General features: G+C 45.2%; 1 protein-coding gene across 10 annotated transcripts in view; it reads right to left on the reverse strand.

Moving 5' to 3' along the window:
* Nucleotides 1-23,794, reverse strand: part of LOC121531608 (CUGBP Elav-like family member 2) — a 53,542-nt gene that overhangs the window by 12,849 nt on the left and 16,899 nt on the right. For all 10 annotated transcript variants that reach the window (XM_041836911.2, XM_041836905.2, XM_041836909.2 and 7 more), the window contains exons 2-5: nt 14,475-14,674; nt 9,452-9,534; nt 1,874-1,922; nt 442-576 (exon numbers count right to left, since the gene is read on the reverse strand). In XM_041836911.2, coding sequence (XP_041692845.1) covers nt 442-576; nt 1,874-1,922; nt 9,452-9,534; nt 14,475-14,674 — 467 coding nt within the window. The remainder of the gene's footprint in view (nt 1-441; nt 577-1,873; nt 1,923-9,451; nt 9,535-14,474; nt 14,675-23,794) is intronic.

Genomic DNA, 23,794 nt, shown 5'->3' on the forward strand with positions numbered 1-23,794 from the left:
ATAGTGGGGGCGGTGCAGCACTGACTGGGTGTGTGTGTGTGTGTGTGTGTCCTGTGCTGCCAGCTGAGCCCGGCCCAGAACACCAGCAGCTAGGGGTTGCCATGACGACGGCCGGGATATTTTGTTACAGGCAGAGGTGAGAGCGGTGGTGCGGCCCCCCTCACTCTGCTCAGAGAGGTAGGAGGGTGGAGTGGCGGTATGGACCCCTCTCTCTCTCTGCTCTGTGGTGTGGGGGGGGACATTTAAAGAGGAAGCCACTACCATAATACCTAAACAGATTATTTATCCAAAGCGACTTGCAGTACATTTGACATGCATATATTTTTTTCTATGTGTATTATGATTCCTTCGGGAATTGAACCCAATACCTTGGTGTTAATATCACCACGCTCTTATAAAGGAAGCGTGGAGGAGAGTGACACTGCGTTACCCACAACCCACCTCTGCTCAGACCGTCGGGTCCACGGAGAATTCGGCATTCCTCTATCTGGCCAAAAGCAGAGAACATCAACCGGACCTCATTCTCGCCGTATTTCTTGGTCACCATTCCGATAAAGAGTTTTCTGTCTTCCACCGCTGAAATAGAGAAATAAAGCAATTATTGAAGTGCACATCCCCACCTCTGCATATACACTGAGTGTACAAAACATTAGGAACACCTTCCTAATATTGAGTTGCACCCCCTTTTGTCCTCAGAACAGCCTCAATTCGTTGGGGCATGGACTCTACAAGGTGTCGAATGCGTTCCACAGGGATGCTGGCCCATGTTTAGTCCAGTGCTTCCCACAGTTATGTCAAGTTGGCTGGATGTCCATTAAAAATGGTGGACCATGCTTGATACACACAGGAAACTTAAGCGTGGAAAAACCCAGCAGCGTTGCAGTTCTTGACACAAACCGGTGCGCCTGGCACCTACTATCATACCCCATTCAAAGGCTCTTAAATATTTTGTCTTGCCCATTCACCCTCTGAATGGCACACATACACAATCCATGTCTCAATTGTCTCCAGGCTTTTTAACCCGTCTCCTCCCCTTCATCTACACTGATTGAAGTGGATTTAACAAGTGACATCAATAAGGGATCATAGACTGACAAGGGGAAAGCTATGTCATGGAAAGAGCAGGTGTTCCTAATGTTTTGTACACTGTGTAGATATTTATGCTGTAAATTGTATCTTCCTAACTGTAAATTCACTCATACCCTACAGTTCTACGTTCACTATCTATTTTGTATATAATGCATGTAAACTGTCTCTAGCCTATATGTTGTCTATTGCTATCAGATTCATATCACCAAGTAACATTCTGGGTGTAAATGTGATTCTGAGAAAGGAAAAGAGAGAGTAAAGTGGGAGAAGAGGAAGGAATGAGTGCACGTGGAGATCGCGTCAGGCAGTCTGGTCCCAGATCAGTTTGTTGCTGTACAGCAAACTCCTTTGATCATTCTCATGCCTTGGCATCACAAACAAATCTGGGACCAGACTACCATTTGGGACATTGTGTGGGAACACATTTTTTTTTTTTTAAATAAAATTGTAAAAAATGAAAACTTAAAGTGATGAGATTTCCCCCCCCCCTTGTAATTTCCCCACTTCCTCCGGGATTTCATGGTCGACATTAGTTGTGTTCTGATCTCAGGTTGCGCCCCACATAGCACCCTGTTCCCTATTTATTCCTAATGGGCCCCGGTCAAAAGTAGTGCAGTACATATGGAATAGTGGGACGCAGCCCCATTCTCTTTAACTGGTCAAAAGTAGAGCAGTACATATGGAAGTGAGACGCAGCCCCATTCTCTTTAACTGGTCAGAAGTCATGTTTTGCTTAGACAGGCTTCAGCCCGTGCCACAGCGTATCTGCGGTGATGTCACTCACCGTTTGTTTTCTCACTGTCGGCGGGTTTCATCTGGATGGGATGATGCATCTGGAAGGAGAACACGGAAGAAACATGTTTAACATCATGCCATCATCACACCTGTCATCACAAATCACACACGCCAACAACCCGTTAGTTCCCACGACGATGAACGGACCAGGTGCTGCTTGGTTGTTGATTCCTCCCTGGCTCTCTCAATTGTTTAAAACCCTGTCCTCTCCTAGCCTCCTCTCCATCTGAACTGATAAGGTCAGGTGAAAGCAAGCCTAATGATGAGGTTGCTTCCGCCATATTGTTTTCACAGGTTTGTACAGTCTTTCCCAATCAGTGCAGATGAAGGGAAGGTGACAGATGGAGAATATAGAAAAAGCCCATGTTGCCCCCTTACTGGTTTTTACACTCATTTCACAAGTATTGCTCTCCCCTGGTCTGCTTCGAAATGTTTACTGCCCTTTCAAGTGATAGCTATTGTGAATGGAACGCTAACTAATACCATCCATTTCCACTAGCATTGCTAACACGCTCCAAAAATGAGCGGCCACATCTTAGCTAGAGCTCCAACAAGAAGCTGGCAGAAAATCCAATCAGTCTCCAAATGACATATTCCACCTGCAATTTATTTCCCCCGGCAGTTCCACTGGATCCTTTAATATGCTGAGGGAGAAGTGGATCTGAAGAGCTAGCCTCTTGGATTAGCAATCTACACCTGCCATGTTGGCACAGAGACAGCAGGAAAGGGAACTGAAGGAATATATAGCGAAGTGACTCATTTTTAAGTAAGGGGAATAGAGATAAGAGTGAGGTTGCAAGGTTTCAAGTTATGTTTATTTATCATGGGAAATGATTGGATATCTTACTCGAGCAAGCTCTCAAGATCAAATCAAAACAAAACACACACACACACACACACACACACACACACAAGGCTGACTGTATGAAATGCTGTTATTTTTCTAGAGAAGGGAACCACGAGAAATAAGGCTAGGCTTAAAAATATGTCTAAGTTTAAAATGTATTTCTGTGTATTTATGACAACTTTGGAAATTTTACTCCCTCGCTTGAGCACTCATGATAAAAACAAGAGGCAGTTATGAAATGTGTTGTATTTCGAGAGGAAAGGGAACTAAGAGAAAATCGACAGATGGCCCTCTCTGTATGAGGACCGGCATCACTCACCAAGGGGAGGAAGGCAGACACAGGGAGTCAGTGCGACAGGAAGACCTACCTGCATTCAAATACTATTTGAAATCTTTCAAATAAACTTTGAGTGTTTCCTTTAGCCTGCCTGGTGTGTCAAATGGGTGGCCATGACAGGTTTTGCATGTTTGGTTCCATTGCAACAGAGAAGTTCACGAACAGCTCAGGTATGTTAAATTATTTTAAATAGTATTTGAACCCAGGTCTAGCAACCGACAGGGACGCAAGCTTTTCCACTGACACACCATGGGTCTCCAGTCAATGCCAGGAGCAGCGTGACTGGCTGAGGTAGGGAGCAGCCGTTCAAAATACACTATTTGATAATGCGTTAACTGCCAGAGTAGAGCTGGGACGATAAACCGAAAATGTAATCGACATCGACCGCTTATTGTGGACATTTGGCTGATAACGTTAATTACGATAAATAACCTATAGGGCCCTACTAGAGAATTGTTTTTAAAATGAAATAAATGTGCTCCTTTGGGTGATTGTTAATGGGACAATTGATCGCTACAATGTAGTGGTAGTAGTTAATAAAATTCATTAAAAGTAATATAAAAAAGAACTGTGGTGCACATTGTTATAAACTTATTGTTCAATTTATCCTTGTGATAATTCAGTCGATTTCTTTCCATATCGCCGAGCTCTATGCTTGAGACAGTGATATTTATACTGTAGGTTAAAGATGCCCTTTGCAGAAATCACTGCCATTTCCTTGTTGCTAAAATGCTAATAGTTCGCCACACAATTTCAGGTTGACACACAAAACAAGCAAGTATAGTTTAGAGAATCATTGTACCATCTAAACCGCTGTGAAATAGCTTTTCCATAACCAAAGATATGGTATTTTTCAGCTGTTTGAAGCTAGTGTGTAAAACCGAAAGTAAGAGAGACGCAAAAACTAAACTTTAGAACGGGAAGCACAGAATTAGAACAGATCTACCGCTTCTTAGACTTGCTTTCAATGACAATGTTAGATCTATAACACACATTTGTGTGAATTTGGTCAGGTCACCCAAAAAGTTACATATTGCAGCTTTAAGGTTTGTATGTGTAATGCAATCACACTTTGCTCATCAAGCCTAACTGTAAGTCGCTCTGGATAAGAGCGTCTGCTAAATGACTAAAATGTAATGTAAATGTAATGCTAATGTAGGTTTCAGGGTTGGGGTCAATTCCATTTCAATTCAGTCAGCATTCTGAAATTCCATTTAACTTCCTGATTAAATTGGAATTGACCCCAACCCTGAACTGTATAATTATTATCCCTTCTCTTATCACACTGGTTCAAATTCTTTACCACTCAGTCCCACTCCTGACCTGAAATTCTCTCCCTTTCCAATAAGGTGAAGTTATTGATTTGATTGTAGACAGAGTTAGTTAAGTATTGATTTCATTGATTGGAAGCAGATAGTAATGTAGGGGCCTGGATGAACGGGGAGGCAAAGCTTTAACAAGCAATTACACTTGTTCCAGTTGACTGAGCTTTAATCTCTATCAGATGAGTTAGGAGACACTCTTTCCTTCTCTCCATCTTCCTCTTTCGGTCGCTCTCCATCTCTATCCACCTTCATCTCTCGGTTTCTATCTCAGCAGACTTCATTGCTAGGAGCAATATACTTCGTACACTCCCCCCCCCGTCCTTTCTTACTTCAAAAATAAAAATGTAGATTCGCATCTATGATTCATGAGGACAAGCATGATTAATCATTTGCTCTACTTTAAGACTATGTGTGTGTGTGTGCTTCAGTGAGTTGGCTAGCTAGGCTAGTGTCCCTTCAAGCAAAGCAGCCTTTACCTGACCAGGCCTTTACCTGACCAGGCCTTTACCTGACCAGGCTCTTCCTGGTTGGGCCTTTACCTGACAGGCCTTTCAGGTTTACCTCAGGCTCTTAGACCAGGAGAAGGCTACTGACCAGGCCTTTACCTGACCAGGCCTTTACCTGACCAGTCTCTCTGTGTTTGGGTCTTCATCTGGACACGGCTGTTTGGTTATCACGTCAGAGAGAGAGCGTTCGGTCAATCTGGACACGGCTGTGTGGTTATCACGTCAGAGAGAGAGAGAGTGCTAGGTCAATGTGGACACGGCTGTTTGGTTATCACGTCAGAGAGAGAGAGAGCGCTAGGTCAATGTGGACACGGCTGTTTGGTTATCACGTCAGAGAGAGAGAGAGCGCTAGGTCAATGTGGACACGGCTGTTTGGTTATCACGTCAGAGAGAGAGAGAGCGCTAGGTCAATGTGGACACGGCTGTTTGGTTATCACGTCAGAGAGAGAGAGAGCGCTAGGTCAATGTGGACACGGCTGTTTGGTTATCACGTCAGAGAGAGAGAGAGCGCTAGGTCAATGTGGACACGGCTGTTTGGTTATCACGTCAGAGAGAGAGAGAGCGCTAGGTCAATGTGGACACGGCTGTTTGGTTATCACGTCAGAGAGAGTCCATTTTCCAGAGATCAATAGCCAGCCGAAGAAAACCTGTTCCCAGCCCTCCTCCCGCTGCTGCTACGCTCCTGAAGCTGCCGGTAATAGGCTACACCAGCGCTCGGCAACCTTTTCCATTTGGAGTCACAAGCTATCGTAACATTTCTACTGATCTGCGTGCCAGTCATGATTTCTATATGCACATTTGTGGCACAGTTTCATTTCATTTATAATAAAAAGTATTCATCTCTCAAAATCAATGTCACGTGGTTAATTCTAAATTACATCTAAATGAAAATGATACAAATCTAAAAGTAATTGCCATTGCCAATATGAAAAAATAGCCTACATAAACCAACAAATAAAAACATTGCAGCCTGCAGGTAGAAAATATCCTGATAAAAATAAAATCTCCTATAAATCACATTGGCTACACATGGCCGGTCTGCAAGGACCTTGAAACATTGTATCAACTATTAACTTGGTCCAGTCCGATCATGCTAGCAAACTTTCAACATTGTATAAAATATTCTGGGCCCTCAGAGTTTGCTGTGCCAGTGAGCTCCAGACAGACACAGCTGTAGACTATTTTGCGCAAGGGATAAGATATATTTGTATTTTTTATTTCACCTTTATTTAACCAGGTAAGCCAGTTGAGAACAAGTTCTCATTTACAACTGCGACCTGGCCAAGATAAAGCAAAGCAGTGTGATAAAAACAACAGCAACACAGAGTTAAATATGGAATAAACTAAACTTACAGTCAATAACACAATAGAAAATCTATATACAGTGTGTGCAAATGTTGTAAGTTATGGAGGTAAGGCAATAAATAGGCCATAGTTCAAAATAATTACAATTTAGTATTAACACTGGAGTGATAGATGTGCAGAAGATGATGTGCAAATAGAGATACTGGGGTGCAAATGAGCAAAATAAATAATATGGGGTACAGACGGGCTGTGTACAGGTGCAGTGATCGGTAAGCTGCTCTGACAACTGATGCTTAAAGTTAATGAGGGAGATAAGTGTCTCCAGCTTCATAGATTTTTGCAGTTCGTTCCAGTCATTAGCAGCAGAGAACTGGAAGGAATGGTGGCCAAAGGAGGTGTTGGCTTTGTGGATGACCAGTGAGATATACTTGCTGGAGCGCATACTACGGGTGGGTGTTGCTATGGTGACCAATGAGCTAAGGCAGGGATTTGCCTAGAAGTGATTTATAGATGACCTGGAGCCAGTGGGTTTGACGACGAACATGTAGTGAGGACCAGCCAACAAGAGCGTACAGGTCACAGTGGTGGGTAGTGTATGGGGCTTTGGAGACAAAACGGATGGCACTGTGATAGACTACATCCAATTTGCTGAGTAGAGTGTTGGAGGCTATTTTGTAAATGACATCGCCGAAGTCAAGGATCGGTAGGATAGTCAGTTTTACGAGGGCATGTTTGGCAGCATTAGTGAAGGAGGCTTTGTTGCGAAATAGGAAGCCGATTCTAGATTTAACTTTGGATTGGAGATGCTTAATGTGAGTCTGGAAGGAGAGTTTACGGTCTAACCAGACACCTAGGTATTTGTAGTTGTCCACATATTCTAAGTCAGACCCGACGAGAGTAGTGATTCTAGTCAGTCGGGCAGGCGGGTGAAAGCAGCGTTCGATTGAAGAGCATGCATTTAGTTTTACTAGCGTTTAAGAGCAGTTGGAGGCTACGGAAGGAGTGTTGTATGGCGTTGAAGCTCGTTTGGAGGTTTGTTAACACAGTGTCCAATGAAGGGCCAGATGTATACAAAATGGTGTCGTCTGCGTAGAGGTGGATCTGAGAGTCACCAGCAGCAAGAGCGACATCATTAATATACACAGAGAATAGAGTTGGCCCGAGAATTGAACCCTGTCGCACCCCTATAGAGACTGCCAGAGGTCCAGACAACAGGCCCTCCAATTTGACACATTGTACTCTGAGAGGTAGTTGGTGAACCAGGCGAGACAGTCATTTGAGAAACAAAGGATATTTAGTCTGCCAATAAGAATGCGGTGATTGACAGAGTCAAAAGCCTTGGCCAGGTCGATGAAGACGGCTGCACAGTACTGTCTTTTATCGATCGCGGTTATTATATCGTTTAGGATCTTGAGCATGGCTGAGGTGCATCCATGACCAGCTCAGAAACCGGATTTCATAGCGGAGAAGGTACGGTGGAAATCTAAATGGTCGGTGATCTGTTTGTTAACTTGGCTTTCAAATACTTTCGAAAGGCAGGGCAGGATGGATATAGGTCTGTAACAGTTTGGATCTAGAGTGTCACCCCCTTTGAAGAGGGGGATGACCGCGGCAGCTTTCCAATCTCTGGGGATTTTTTGAACGGGGCATGCTTATTTAAGATGGAGAGGAAAGCACTTTTAAAAGAACAACCAGGCATCCTCTACTGACGGAATGAGGTCAATATCCATCCAGGATACCTGGGCCAGGTCAATTAGAAAGGCCTGTTCGCTGAAATGTTTTTAGAGAGCGTTTGACAGTGATGAGGGGAGGTCGTTTGACCGCGGACCCATTACGGACGCAGGCAATGAGGCAGTGATCGCTGAGATCCTGGTTGAAGAAAGCCGAGGTGTATTTAGAGGGTAAATTAGTCAGGATGATATCTATGAGGGTGCCCATGTTTACGGATTTAGGGTTGTGCCTGGTAGGTTCCTTGATAATTTGTGGGAGATTGAGGGCATCTAGTTTAGATTGTAGGATGGCCGGGGTGTTAAGCATATCCCTGTTTAGGTCACCAAGCAGTACGAACTCTGAGGATAGATGGGGGGCAATCAATTCACATATGGTGTCCAGGGCACAGCTGGGGGTCTGTAGCAAGCGGCAACAGTGAGAGACTTATTTCTGGAAAGGTGGATTTTTAGAAGTAGAAGCTCAAACTGTTTGGGCACAGACCTGGATAGTATGATAGAGCTCTGCAGGCTAACTCCACCCCCTTTGGCAGTTCTATCTAGACGGAAAATGTTGTAGTTGGGGATGGCCATTTCTGCATTTTTGGTGGCCTTCCTAAGCCAGGATTCAGACACTGCTAGAACATCAGGGTTGGCGGAGTGTGCTAACGCAGTGAATAACTCAAACTTAGGAAGGAGGCTTCTGATGTTAAACATGCAAGAAACCAAGGCTTTTACGGTTACAGAAGTCTAGTTGCGATGAACCGTTGTTAAGGTCCAGTGATTCCGGCAGAAAATCTGATATGCTCTGGGTCGATAGCGCGCTGTGCAGACTGGCCGATAATTGTCCAGGCTAGACCTGGTTGGTAGGTAGTGCAGGCCACGGACAATGGTGAAGACCGCTAACGGTGGCTAATAGCAAGTAGCTAGTTTCCGCCGGAGGTTCTAGATAAAAAAAGGTATAAAGAAATAATAGAATCCCTTCCACATTGGGTGAGGCGGGTTGCAGGAAAGTATATTTAGTTGGATGGAAAGTTACTGTGAGAAGAAAATTACTGTGAGAAGCTACACAGTGATGGAGAGTTAAGGCAATCAGAAACAGTACCAGATCCCCAAATGGGCACATTTACAGGCCAACATTTGCACGCAGGCCAGGTAGTCTAGGCCTACTTTAATGCATGATCAGGTGTGTGTCCTTACTCAAGATTGTCTTTTGTTTGGAGCGCTCCTGTCAATGAATAAATTGACAACTCGTAAATGGAATGAAATAAATCAAAAACATTTCTCACAAGTGTAGCCTAGGTTGGTGGGAATTAACAGTAAATGTACTACTGGTGTGACATCACAGTGGACTCTGCAATAGTTTAGTCCACTGAGACAGGCGTGAATCAGACAGGTGTCTCGTGTCATACATTTTTTCTTATATTTGCCACTGCTCAACAACAACAAAAAAATCTTGGACGACTAACAATCGACCAGTCGAGTAAATGGGGTTAGCCCTAACACACACACACACACACACACGCCTCCTGCTTACTCACCCCAGTTAAGGTCTTTATGTTGTGCAATGCATTCTGGGCCTCCAGGGCAGCTTTTCTGGTATAAAACGTTACAAAACAGCATCCTGCAGAGAGAGGAGAGAAAAAGAGAGAAGGTGGAAGACAGAATTGAATGACAGAACAGTAACGCAACGCTGTTCCAAGACAACAGAATGTAAATAGAACACGGTATGCACCATGTCACATGTTTAGAACACGTGCCCGTTATTTTTTTAGCACCAACGGTTGCACATACAAGTACACAATGCAGAGCATACATGGGACAGGCAGTGGCTCCTAGCTGGCAGATGGGCTAGATAAGGAGACGGGGGTGAGGGTGAAGGCTATAGAGCAGGAGACCAAGGGGCGAGCCGTCGGTCAGGACCACTGGTCTGTGGTAGAGAGAGGGCCACTGGGCTGAACACCCACGCTTCCACAGACAGAATGGTACTCCATTACATAAGTGTGATGGATGTGAACACACATTTAAAGACAATACAGTACACAGAAAATGGTACAGAGAGAACGAGAGAGGGGGGAGAGAGAGAGAACGAGAGAGGGGAGAGAGAGAGAACGAGAGAGGGGGGGAGAGAGAGAACGAGAGAGGGGGAGAGAGAGAACGAGAGTGGGGGAGAGAGAGAGAACGAGAGAGGGGGAGAGAGAGAACGAGAGAGGGGGAGAGAGAGAGAACGAGAGGGGGGAGAGAGAGAAGAGAGTGGGGGAGGAGAGAGCGAGAGTGGGGGAGAGAGAGCACGAGAGTGGGGGGAGAGAGAGACGAGAGCGGGAGAGAGAGAGAACGAGAGAGGGGGAGAGAGAGTACGAGAGAGGGGGAGAGAGCGAGAGAGAGGGGGAGGGAGAGAGCGAGAGAGGGGGAGGAGAGAGCGAGAGAGGGGGAGAGGAGAGCGAGAGAGGGGGGGAGAGCGAGCGAGAGAGGGGGAGAGCGAGCGAGAGAGGGGGGCGAGCGAGCGAGAGAGAGGGCGAGGGGGAAGCGAGCGAGAGGGGAGGGGGAGAGAGCGAGGCGAGGGGAGAGAAGAGAGGGAGAAGCGAGAGAATGAGAGAGGGGGAGTGAGAATGAGAGAGGGGGAGAGAAAGATGGGGAAAAGCGAGAGAGGGGAGAGAGAATGGGGGGAGAGAGAACGAGAGGAGAAGACCGCGAGCAGACGAGAGTGGAGCGAGGTAGTGTCTGGGCTGGGAGAGCACACACACGAGAGTTGGGAGAGAGAGAAGCGAGAGTTGGGGGAGAGAGCGACACACAGAGCTTGGTAGAGAGAGAAGAAACGAGAGTTGGGAGAGAGCAAGCGAACAGAGCGTGAGTGGGGAGAGAGAAGAAGAGCTGGGAGAGAGAGAAGACAACAGAGTTGGGGAGAGAGAGAAGCGACAGAGCTGGGGAGAGAGAGAAGCGAGAGAGTTGGTAGAGAGAGAGCAGAGAGCTTGAGAGAGAGCAAGCGCAAGAGCGAGAGAGAGCAAGCAAGAGCTTGGTAGAGAGAGCAAGCACACGCAGAGCTTGGTAGAGAGAGCAAGCACACACAGAGCTTGGTAGAGAGAGAAGCGGCACAGAGCTTGGCGAGAGAGAGCAAGCCAGACAGAGCTTGGTAGAGAGAGCAAGCACAAAGAGCTTGGTAGAGAGAGCGAGCAGCGACACACAGAGCGTGGTAGAGAGAGGCAAGCACGACAGGCAGAGCGGGGAGAGAGAGAGCAGCGAGAACACAGAGGGTAGAGAGAGGGAGACAAACAGAGGGTAGAGAATCTGCAAGCTACGCCCACAGAGCTTGGTGAGAGTGCCAGCCACATCAGAGTCTCTGGGTAGAGAGCAAGCACACACACAGAGCTTGGTAGAGAGAGCAAGCACACACACAGAGCTTGGTAGAGAGAGCAAGCACACACACAGAGCTTGGTAGAGAGAGCAAGCACACACAGAGCTTGGTAGAGAGAGCAAGCACACACACAGAGCTTGGTAGAGAGAGCAAGCGCACACACAGAGCTTGGTAGAGAGAGCAAGCACACACACAGAGCTTGGTAGAGAGAGCAAGCACACACACAGAGCTTGGTAGAGAGAGCAAGCACACACACAGAGCTTGGTAGAGAGAGCAAGCGCACAGAAGTGGAGCACTGCAGCGTCTCTGACCTACATAATATTGTTTTATGCTGCTACTGCTGTAGAGTGCAGCTCCCCTTCCCTCACAGGATGTGTGGTGTGTGTGTGTGTGTGTGTGTGTGTGTGTGTGTGTGTGCGCGCTATGCCGTTACTGTAGAGTGCAGCTCCTCTCTCCTACCCAGGTCGTGATGTGTAGAGGAGAGATGCGATAGATGAGGCTAAATAAATACAAACAAATCCCTCTCTCCCTTTTGATCTCTCGCAAAGATACCCTGGAGTCAACATGACCCAAAAAAAAACACAGCACTTCAAATCTGACCACTCAAAATAGGATACAGGCAAAACAAACAAATGGAATCAGGATTATTCAAACAAAAGCAAGATGGATGGCATGAGTGGGGTGGGGGGTGGGGGGAGGGGGTTGAGGAGTGCAGCATGGGCCAGGGGGCGTCACCAAAGCCTCTTTTGTTGAAACTCCCCAGTTCACCCAACGGGGGGCATAAATAGTCATATGACGACATTTGAAATGTCTCTATTCCTTTAGAAATGTTGTGAGTAATGTTTACTGTTCATTTTTTAAATTGTTTATTTAACTTTAGTTTATTTTCCATTTCACTTGCTTTGGCAATGTAAACATGTTTCCCATGCCAATAAAGCCCCCTGAATTGACTAGAGGAGAACAGACGGAGAGAGAGGGAGGGAGGGACAGAGGAAGAGAGAAAGGAAGAGAGGGAGTCTCTATCCTCCAGTTCAGAATAAACCTGGCATAAAGCCAGCAGAGCCAAACGGCTGCTGTGATCAACCCAGATTAACCATTAGAATAAATTAACATGTCAATGGGCCATCACAGCTGACACTACTCTATGCCTAGAAGAGAGAGAGAGCGAGAGACCGAGACGAGACAGTAGGGAGAGAGGAGAGCGAGAGAGAGAGAGAGAGAGCGAGAGCTCCTCTGCTTTGAACTATTCATCCTCTCACACAATGTGCTCTATATTGGGCAGTACCTAGCAGACACTAGTCTGACCATTAAGTACACAGAAAGCTCATGTGTTGACAGATGACTGGGTATCCATCCATCTAGCTAGCCCATCTAGATGTTTATACAGAAGCCTAATCATGAAGTAAATTTAACAACAGACAGAATAGGGAGAGTAGTTCAATTTTAGGTGGCGCTTGCTTAGATCAGTGCAGTAGAATATATCACAGCTCAGAGAGGTGGGAACTAACTTGGGAACAACATACCTGAGAAAATTCCAGCCTGCAACTGTCAGATTAGGCCTAGCCTTCTGTACACCCCCCCCCTCCCCTTCCCCTCCCCCCTCCTGGCTCTGCCTGATAGACCACTCTCTCCAGACAAAATCCCAACATCAAAGAAAGGTTCTACAAGCCACATAAAAACCACTGGTTGGTAGTTTAAATCCGTATTGAATCCCTCAGGATTGACAGTGAAATTTTTTTTTTAATGGAAAGACTAGTTTTCACAGACCATAGATGGCGAAGGAGCAGTCTTTCTGTTATTACGTTCACCTGGAGGCTGGTTACTTTCATTGGCACACACTAGGGTTGGGCGGAATGCAGATTTCCATACCGTTTCCGTACCATCCCGGGGTATACGTATTACCAAAAAAAAATAACAAAAATTTTTTTTGGGGTCATTTAGCAGACTTACAGGAGCAATTAGGGTTAAGTGCCTTGCTCAAGGGCACGTCGACAGGTTTTTCACCTAGTCGGCTCGGGGATTAGAACCAGCGACCTTTCGGTTACTGGCACAACGCTCTTAACCACTAAGCTACCTGCCGACCCCACATGTGCACACAAGGGGCACTGTTAACTTTTGTAATAATGTAGACAAAAGGGATCTTGATCCATGAGGGGATTGAATGTCTCTGCTGTAACCAAGAAGATGATCTTGACATCTAGCCACTTAGCTAGCAAACCAAATGCATAGCTATATGGATATAATAATCTTAGATTTCTTATAGTTATACTTAAAGCTGCAATATGTAACTTTTTGGGCGACCCGACCAAATAGAAATGTGTGTTATAGATCCGTCATTCTCATTGGTAGATCTGTTCTATTTCTCTGCTTCCCGTTCATAAATTCCGTTTTTTCGTCTTTTACTTTCGGTTTTGTACACCAGCTTCAAAAAGCCGAAAACAATACTTTTGGTTATGGAAAAGCTATTTCAAATGTGGCTTAGATGGTACAATGATCGTCTACTCTAATTGATTATTAAACTGAAATTAAGCTTACTATTCATTTTTTTAAACCAGGAAATGGCAGAGCGATTTCTGCATAGTACATCTTTAACAGTGGTGTAGCACGCACCTCCCAAACACTTTTTTTTTTTTTTTTTTTACGGTATTGAAAACCATACCATCGGTATTTCGAAATATACCGTTTACACCATATACCGGAGTATCACCCAAGCCTCTCACACGCGAGCCCTTCAGAACGGCAGGCTTCCACGTCGCTGTCTTGCCTAAACGAAACAGCTAATCTCGGGCACTCTTTCAAAAAGGTGAGTGTCTTAATGGATGGATGTCTTAATGGAAAATAATCTCTCTCCCTCTCACCGGAGGAAAGACATTATGGTTTTCCATAATGCACAGGTGTAAGAAGGGTTGTTATTTTGTATAACCCTTAAAATACAACAGAAGATTATATTATGTTAGTAAGTCATAGACTTAGGAACATAGCGGGCAACTTTGTGTGCACAAACAGCTTGCAGCGCCTGCGTTTGTCGTCAACACCGACACTGAGTGGTGCTGGCATCATGTCTTTCTGTCTGTGTTTTGGTCCTCTTTGGCCTTTAGGGTCTGGGCTATTGTAAATATATTTCCGCCGGTATAGAAAGGATTTATTGCGGGTCTGCGGGTGTCTGGGTGCAATGTGTGCGTGGGTTCGCTCTGTGCCCGTCTCCCCCTTACCTTTGCTCTGGGGGGGTGTGGCGGTGCGGTCTCTGAGGATGTTGATCTGGTGCACGGCACCGTAGGGCTCAAACAGCTCCTTGAGCTCGGTTTCTGTCCAGGAGCGGGGGATCTGGCCAACGAACATCTTGATGGAGTCATGGTCGGGCGTTTCCAGGTTCTCCATGGAACCGTTCATCTTGCTGCCGTTGCTGCCGTTGCTGCGTGGGGAGAGGAGAGGTTATTAGACTGTACCAGGACCTGAGACTTACTTTTGGGCCTACCAGTCAAGTGTGGCTGGTACAGTTGCCAGGCACTAAAGCAGTTAAGTCGTGCTACAGTATTGGCAAAACAATTGCTGCAACGCAATTCCCTAGTGATAGTTTGTCACATCTGTGCCACGGCACTACATCTTTTATTTATTAAATTTTAACATTTCACACATTTTAGAGCTCGCAAGTGTAACCAGTCTGGCTGACAGAAGAAAAAAAAAGAAAAAACAGATACTCGTGATAAAGATGACACACAATCACCAAAAAGACCAGACAATCCCCATCTTTATCATTAAATGTAGGCTAAAATGTGTTAGTTTGTTGAAGGGTCCCATTTTCAGTCAGTGGCTAATGACTGGAGGTAACCTAACTATTGGCTCCTCCCACCAATTGGAGTTGATTGGCTAGTTCCACAACAGAACGAAGTGAGGAGTGTTTGTTTAATGTTCATCTAACAGTTTGTCCTTTTAATCCTTGTTTTAGTCTTTATGATTTTTGTCTTGTTGTATTTACTTTACCAGCCAATGAAATAGTACTTTAACGTGCACCGTTTTAAATACAAAACAATTCAGCGAGACGGTAACACGACCCACACACAAACAACTCTCGCTCTCTCTCTCAGGGTGGGTCAGCGCCAACGCTAGGCTGTTTGCCGGGCCCTGAGAGGAGGAGATCAGCATTCTCAGGGTGATTAAGTTAAGGCTAGACTTAAGACTGATGGAGCCCAGTCCTCTACACAGCACAGCAGCCTACCCAACAGAACCCCACTAGGACAGACTGATGGAGTGTCAGACAGCAGGCCAGGCAACTTCGTGAGCGTACCACTCACAGTAGCATACCAATACCACACAGTCCACTACAACACAGCAGAAGCCTCTCTCCGAACATGCCTACACTGAGCCAGGCTGGGAAGCTGAGGGGGCAGCCTCTCACAAATCGCTGACCATAGCCCCCCCCCTGACTGAGCCAGGCTGGAAGAGGGCCAGGAGGCCACGACTCTGGTCCCTCATTTAGCTGGGAGGGAGGGGAGTTAGCTGTGACTACGGCCCTACAGCAGGGTTCCCCAACTGGTTGGTTTTATTTGGCCCCTCAAGTTTTCTGAGCAAAATTTTTTTTAAATTGTGGAATTTATTGTTGGACATAAGACTAAGAACACCAGAAAATCAACTCCAAGTGTTTTTAATCTAAGAAATCTGTTCCCAAGTATTCCCAAGCATAATAGAGAGACAGGTGATCGTCTACAAATGTAAACAAGATCTGAAATGATTATGTTTTAGTCGTTTGGGCTTCTTGCGGTCAATTTGCAGCCTTCAAATTATTTGTAAGTATGTCCCCCCCCGACCATCAAAACTAAAAAAAATGTATAAAATCGGCCAGCGGCTGAATCTAGTTGATGATCCCTGCCCTACAGTCTCTTAGGTACAGAGAGGTAATGCCAATGGGAAGGTGTCATTCACTCACAGCAGGGCACACGAGCCAGAACATCACACAAGTTTGTGTTTGTCTGCCCAGCCAGATAACGACCAGAGGGACTCCTGGTGGATAGCAAGCTGGCGGCTGGCACACACACGGCTGATGATTCATTCTAATGGGATAGTAAGCAGAGGGCCTGAGGGAAACAAAGAGGGTGAGGGTGACTAGGCTAAATAAAAAGGATAGGAGAGTAAGTATACAGACCTTTGGACACGAGCCATCCATCTCTTACACATAGAGCCCAAACGCTCGGCCGAGACACCAAGGAACGACCTAAACGACATGCTTACTGACAAGTCCTCTGGAAATCCAACTCTTAGAAAAGACCCAAATCCAACACACTTCTTCACAAATCACACTTATTTTAGTGGAAAAATAGAGGCACAAACCGTCCTACTGGAGTCAAATCATCCAAACAGCTATTAAGACGTACCCAAAAAATAAAAAGCCTGAAATTGGAAGCATAGAAAGACGCTTTACAGTCCACACAAAACCAAGGGGTGACTTCACTGCCCCCGCCACCCACCCCCTGACAGCTAGCGACACAGAATCCTCTCAGCAGGAAGGCCCCAACACAGCAGGGTCAGTCAGCACAAATCGAAAGATGGCAGTCCGAAACACAGGAAGGACTGAACTTGTCCAAAAAGAAAAAAAGCTCCTTTTCCATTTGTTGCAAAAATGTTTTACCCTCTCCACACCTCTAAAAAAAAAAACACAGGGAGATCAGTAAGCAGAGAGGATTGTTGCCTGTAGCCCATCACCGTGTCTCTCTCTCTCTCTCTCAGGAGCTGGTTTGGTTGGCGATGGAACAAGGAGTAACCTACCAGCATTCCATAGACATAGAATTCTTAGAATGGCCATCCCCCATTCCAAGTCAAGCTACAGTGATGGCGGGTTCCATTCCACTCATTATTTATCTACGCCATCCCCAGCACAGCAACAGGGGAAACAATCGCATATTGTTCAGATGTTGGAGAGAACACTTCACAGATAGATTCTCTCTACGGTAACAATGTGCCTGTAAGCAAGTCAGAGGGACACTTTGTAATCCTCCCACCCAACGCTACGTCTAACTAAACCAGTGGGCATTGTGTCGTGCGTAGCCAGACCCAGGCAGCCTCCTGACACCATTTTGCTGAGTGATTTGCCTTCTGAACTCTTACATGTACCAATAAAAAGTTTGAACATACACACACACACACACACACACACACACATACATTATACATACACAAATCTCAAGTGGTGTAAGAGTGCCAACGCAGCACCATTTTGCTGAGTGCCTGGTCTTACTTCTCCTGGTCACATATAATATGATTATGTTGATAACGCCATGCGTGTGGTGTGAATCACAGCTGGGAGATATGGCCAAAGTGTCATTACAATATGTTTTTTGTTTTGTTTTCTACATTTGACTGTATTATGTTTTTCCAATAATAAAACATTCTAAATGTACTTTGGAGTAGTGCATGACCCTAGGGTGGAAACACACAGCGCCTTCAGAAAGTATTCAAACCCCTCGGTTTATTCCACTTTGTGTTACAGACGGAATTCAAAATGGATCAAATATTTTTTTTTAAATCTTATCCATCTACACACACAATGACAGTGAAAACATGTTTTTAGAATCAAATTTTTTAAAAAACGTTTTGAAAAAGAAATCTCATTTACATAAGTATTTACATCCCTGAGTCAATACTTTGTAGAAGTACCTTTGGCGGCGATTACAGCTTTGAGTCATTTTGGGTGTGTCTGCATCAGCTTTGCGGATCTGGATTTGCGGATTGTCTCCCATTCTTCCTTGCAGATTTTCTCAAACTCTGTTAAGTTCGTTTGGTGAACAGCAATCTTCAAGTCTTTCCACAGATTTTAAATGGGATTCAAGTCTGGGCTTTGACTGGGCCACAAAGAACATTCACATTCTTGTTCTGAAGCCATTCCAGCGTTGCTTTGGCTGTATGCTTGGGGTCATTGTCCTGTTGGAATGTAAATCTTCGCACCCATTCTAAGGTCGTTTGCACTCTGAAGCAAGTTCCCATCAAGGATTTGCCTGTATTTGCCTTAAGGTATAGTTTCTGCTCTGACATGCACGGTCAACTGTGGGACCTTATATAGACAGGTGTGTTTCTAAATCATGTTCAAACTATTGAATTGGCCACAGGTGGACACCAATCAAGTAGCATTGACATCAAGGATGATCAAAGGAAATTGGATGCACCGGAGTTCAATTTGGAGTGTCATAGCAAAGGGTTGTGAATACTTATGTAAATTCGATCTGTATTTCATCTAATACATCTGGTAAAATGTCTAAAAACATGGTTTTCACTGTCATTATCGGGTATTTTGTGTAGATAGGTGAGAGAAAAAAATAACATTGAATCCATTTTGAATTCCGTCTAACAAAGTGTAGATTAAATCAAGCGGTATGAATACTTTCTGAAGGCACTGTAAATGCTAAGTGATTAGAAAAATTGGGTTTTCTCCATTCTGATTGTTTTATACTGTTCAATTAAACTTCCAACCAAAAATAACATAATGAATAGTCACTTGAGGGCTCTATCCAAGCGGAGGAGGAGAAGAGAAGGGGATATTACATTTTTCAAATGGAACAGTCTCCAACGTATCCAGTAAGGAGAAAACACTTGTCCTTTTTTTTAAAGTTGCAAAGCGTTTTGCTACAGTGTGCCCCAATGAGTACAACCCAGACCAGAAAAAGTCAGTGAGGCCTGGCGGCCCTGTGACATGGCAGGTGACCTGTCCCAAAGACACCCGGGAGCAGCTGACAGGCCCTGGAGTCCTCTGGAGCCCCGGCTAGTCTGAAATTAGCATACCCGTTGTCGCTCTTACCATAAAACAACATGATTTACCGGGACCATATGCCTGGACAGGCCGTTTGCTGTGATTTGACCGCAGAAGCATGTCAGCTACACTTCTGCTATATCTTTCCTAGTAGCTCCCATTATAGAGACCAGTCCCCAATACAAGGCTTATATACTTGACTACATGACAGCCATCTTCTCAAAATGAGTCACCTGGCGTTGTTGGGTTCTGTATGCACCCTAAATGAATGGAGCGTTAACACCAACAAGTTCAACTTAGAATATAAGCCTAAGGCATTTCCTTGGCTTGGTTGGGATCGTTTTAAAAAGAACCATTTGACTATGTAAAAACAAAAAATAATAATAATCCACCTCTCACTCCAACAAGGCAGTTTACAACAAGCAACAGAGAAATAGCAGCTGTTGGTTTCCGGTGTGTGTGTGTGTGCCAACACTACAATGCTGGAAACCACAAAGATTTCATGAAACGACGACACACAGGAAGGGCAGCCTGCACCTTGAGTCACTCCGGCAAGGCAAGGTGTGTGTGTGTGTATGTACAGTGGGGAGAACAAGTATTTGATACACTGCCGATTTTGCAGGTTTTCCTACTTACAAAGCATGTAGAGGTCTGTCATTTTTATCATAGGTACACTTCAACTGTGAGAGACGGAATCTAAAACAAAAATCCAGAAAATCACATTTTATGATTTTTAAGTAATTAATTTGCATTTTATTGCATGACATAAGTATTTGATCACCTACCAACCAGTAAGAATTCCGGCTTGCACAGACCTGTTAGTTTTTCTTTAAGAAGCCCTCCTGTTCTCCACTCATTCCCTGTATTAACTGCACCCGTTTGAACTCGTTCCCTGTATAAAAGACACCTATCCACACACTCAATCAAACAGACTCCAACCTCTCCACAATGACCAAGACCAGAGAGCTGTGTAAGGACATCAGGGATAAAATTTTAGACCTGCACAAGGCTGGGGTGGGCTACAGGACAATAGGCAAGCAGCTTGGTGAGAAGGCAACAACTGTTGGCGCAATTATTAGAAAATGGAAGAAGTTCAAGATGACGGTCAATCACCCTCGGTCTGGGGCTCCATGCAAGATCTCATCTCGTGGGGCATCAATGATCATGAGGAAGGTGAGGGATCAGCCCAGAACTACGCGGCAGGACCTGGTCAATGACCTGAAGAGACCACAGTCTCAAAGAAAACCATTAGTAACACACTACGCCGTCATGGATTAAAATCCTGCAGCGCACGCAAGGTCCCCCTGCTCAAGCCAGCGCATGTCCAGGCCCGTCTGAAGTTTGCCAATGACCATCTGGATGATCCAGAGGAGGAATGGGAGAAGGTCATGTGGTCTGATGAGACAAAAATAGAGATTTTTGGTCTAAACTCCACTCGCCGTGTTTGGAGGAAGAAGAAGGATGAGTACAACCCCAAGAACACCATCCCAACCATGAAGCATGGAGGTGGAAACATCATTCTTTGGGGATGCTTTTCTGCAAAGGGCACAGGACGACTGCACCGTATTGAGGGGAGGATGGATGGGGCCATGTATCGCGAGATCTTGGCCAACAACCTCCTTCCCTCAGTAAGAGCATTGAAGATGGGTCGTGGTTGGGTCTTCCAGCATGACAACGACCTGAAACACACAGCCAGGGCAACTAAGGCGTGGCTCCGTAAGAAGCATCTCAAGGTCCTGGAGTGGCCTAGCCAGTCTCCAGACCTGAACCCAATAGAAAATCTTTGGAGGGAGCTGAAAGTCTGTATTGCCCAGCGACAGCCCAGAAACCTGAAAGATCTGGAGAAGGTCTGTATGGAGGAGTGGGCCAAAATCCCTGCTGCAGTGTGTGCAAACCTGGTCAAGACCTACAGGAAACGTATGATCTCTGTAATTGCAAACAAAGGTTTCTGTACCAAATATTAAGTTCTGCTTTTCTGATGTATCAAATACTTATGTCATGCAATAAAATGCAAATTGTTTATGTAAAAATCATACAATGTGATTTTCTGGATTTTTGTTTTAGATTCCGTCCCACAGTTGAAGTGTACCTATGATAAAAAATGACAGACCTCTACATGCTTTGTAAGTAGGAAAACCTGCAAAATCGGCAGTGTATCAAATACTTGTTCTCCCCACTGTACATACACACACACCTTCTTGGGTCTGTGACATCTCATCTGAATTCCATACAAGGTGCTGCAATCTGCTGGAAGACTGTTGTCCTGGTCTATAATCAGTACATCAGTCATCTGATTAGGGCCCCATAAAGACATTTTCCTCCCAGCATTAACTCCAATTCTGCCTCAATATGGCCTCATTTCCATTGTTGCATTTCCCCTGATGAAGAAATATGTGTCCAATCAGGCTGTTACTAGAGCCCCATGTTAACAACGGGCTGTTACTAGAGCCCCATGTTAACGGGCTGTTACTAGAGCCCCATGTTAACAACAGGCTGTTACTAGAGCCCCATGTTAACAACGGGCTGTTACTAGAGCCCCATGTTAACAACGGGCTGTTACTAGAGCCCCATGTTAACAACAGGCTGTTACTAGAGCCCCATGTTAACAACAGGCTGTTACTAGAGCCCCATGTTAACAACGGGCTGTTACTAGAGCCCCATGTTAACAACAGGCTTTTCCTAGAGCCCCATGTTAACAACGGGCTGTTCCTAGAGCCCCATGTTAACAACAGGCTGTTACTAGAGCCCCATGTTAACAACGGGCTGTTACTAGAGCCCCATGTTAACAACGGGCTGTTACTAGAGCCCCTTGTTAACAACAGGCTGTTCCTAGAGCCCCTTGTTAACAACAGGCTGTTACTAGAGCCCCGTGTTAACAACGGGCTGTTCCTAGAGCCCCGTGTTAACAACGGGCTGTTACTAGAGCCCCATTTTAACAACGGGCTGTTACTAGAGCCCCATGTTAAGAACGGGCTGTTACTAGAGCCCCATGTTAAGAAAGGGCTGTGAATAGAGCCCCATGTTAACAACGGGCTGTGAATAGAGCCCCATGTTAACAACGGGCTGTTCCTAGAGCCCCATGTTAACAACAGGCTGTTACTAGAGCCCCATGTTAACAACGGGCTGTTACTAGAGCCCCATGTTAACAACGGGCTGTTACTAGAGCCCCATGTTAACAACAGGCTGTGAATAGAGCCCCATGTTAACAACGGGCTGTTACTAGAGCCCCATGTTAACAACAGGCTGTTACTAGAGCCCCATGTTAACAACAGGCTGTTACTAGAGCCCCATGTTAAGACAGGGCTGTGAATAGAGCTCCACGTTAACAGCATGATGACAAGACCTACCCCATTAGTGTCCCTGGTGACCGTGGTTATGAATTGAACTTAAAGCAGGAATGAATGAATAAGTGAGTGTCCCCAGGTGACGGTGGTTAAGGCTGAGGGATGCAAATTAGAGTTGAGTCAGGGTGTGAATGGATGAATGGTTGCATGAATTAAATGGACACTCAAATGTCTCCAGAATAAGGATTCAAAGTAAAGCAGGTGTGAGTGAATGCTCTAGAAGATCATAGGAACCTGGCTGAGGTTGTTCCAAATCAACCGTGGTCTGGTCACACCTCATCCAACTGGAGCTAGCATGCAAATCCAGCATCAGGTGAAGAGAAGCTTGTTGGCAGGAGCAGCAGGCTCGTAACCTAGGATCCAAACTGAAGGATGGGATCCAGGATAGCAGGGATGGGTCCTCAGAAGAAAGAATAGCAGCCTACTAGAGACCCATAGAAACTGATGGTAGACCCAGGGAAAACAGAGGTTCCTAGTCCGGTGCTTAGAAAAGCACTCAACATAAAGAAAATAAGATACTACTGTAGCTGTTAAGACCAGAGTAAACTGCTGTTTGAAACTGGCCCTTAACAACAAATAACATTATTTAAAAATGAAAAATAAGAACCCTACTCAAGGCCAGTTATTTTTATGTACAGTTTAATGCTTTAAATGGTATCCCTCGAGAGCTTCTTTAAAACTGTCAGTCACCAGCTAGCTAGCGGCTTTCTGCTCCACGTAGGCCTCTGACCAAGAGGGAGAGGTCAACCTGCCAACAGACACCCTCCTGGCTCCTAAACCCTACCCAACACAAATGGCTGAAACAGAGAGGGACTACACAGGGCTGTTTTTTTTAAACAGACAAACGGGGGGGACTGGGACTACCTGGACTTGTCCAATAAGAAATGCTTATTTTCACTGGAAAACGTTTTGCGTTGTTTACGCCAATCATAAACACAACTCAGCAGATTCCACTCAACTTGGACAACAGACAGTGCCAACTCATCCCATGTGCTGTGTACCATGAGTCTGTGGTCACCTGCTAGATCATGTGCATGCCATTGCAATCTTCAAGATTCTATTAGCAAGGCTTAGCCTCCTATATCATGATGTGCCACTCATCATGTGCCATAGGGATGTTCCAACTTCCATACAACATAATGGGATTTTTCAACTTACCTTGGCACTAGTCGAATCCAAGACACTTTCCTGTCACAATGTTTGACATTTCCAAATCTAACATTGAGCATGGAATGTGAATTGATATTAGGCTCTATTCTCTGTTGCAGTGCTCTGTAGTGCACACCAGCTAGGGCCGGGACAACACCAGTATCGCAATATTTTTTCCACTGCAAAAATTAAAAACACGAAGCAGACAAAAGTCTTTGGTACTTTAAAAACCTGCTGTATGTAAAATAGTGTTATAGCTAGAAAATAAATTGACTCTGCATGTCAACAATTTTTGTTTCCAACA

This window comes from Coregonus clupeaformis, chromosome 19 (assembly GCF_020615455.1).
Source record: "Coregonus clupeaformis isolate EN_2021a chromosome 19, ASM2061545v1, whole genome shotgun sequence".
NCBI classification, from domain to species: Eukaryota; Metazoa; Chordata; class Actinopteri; order Salmoniformes; family Salmonidae; genus Coregonus; species Coregonus clupeaformis.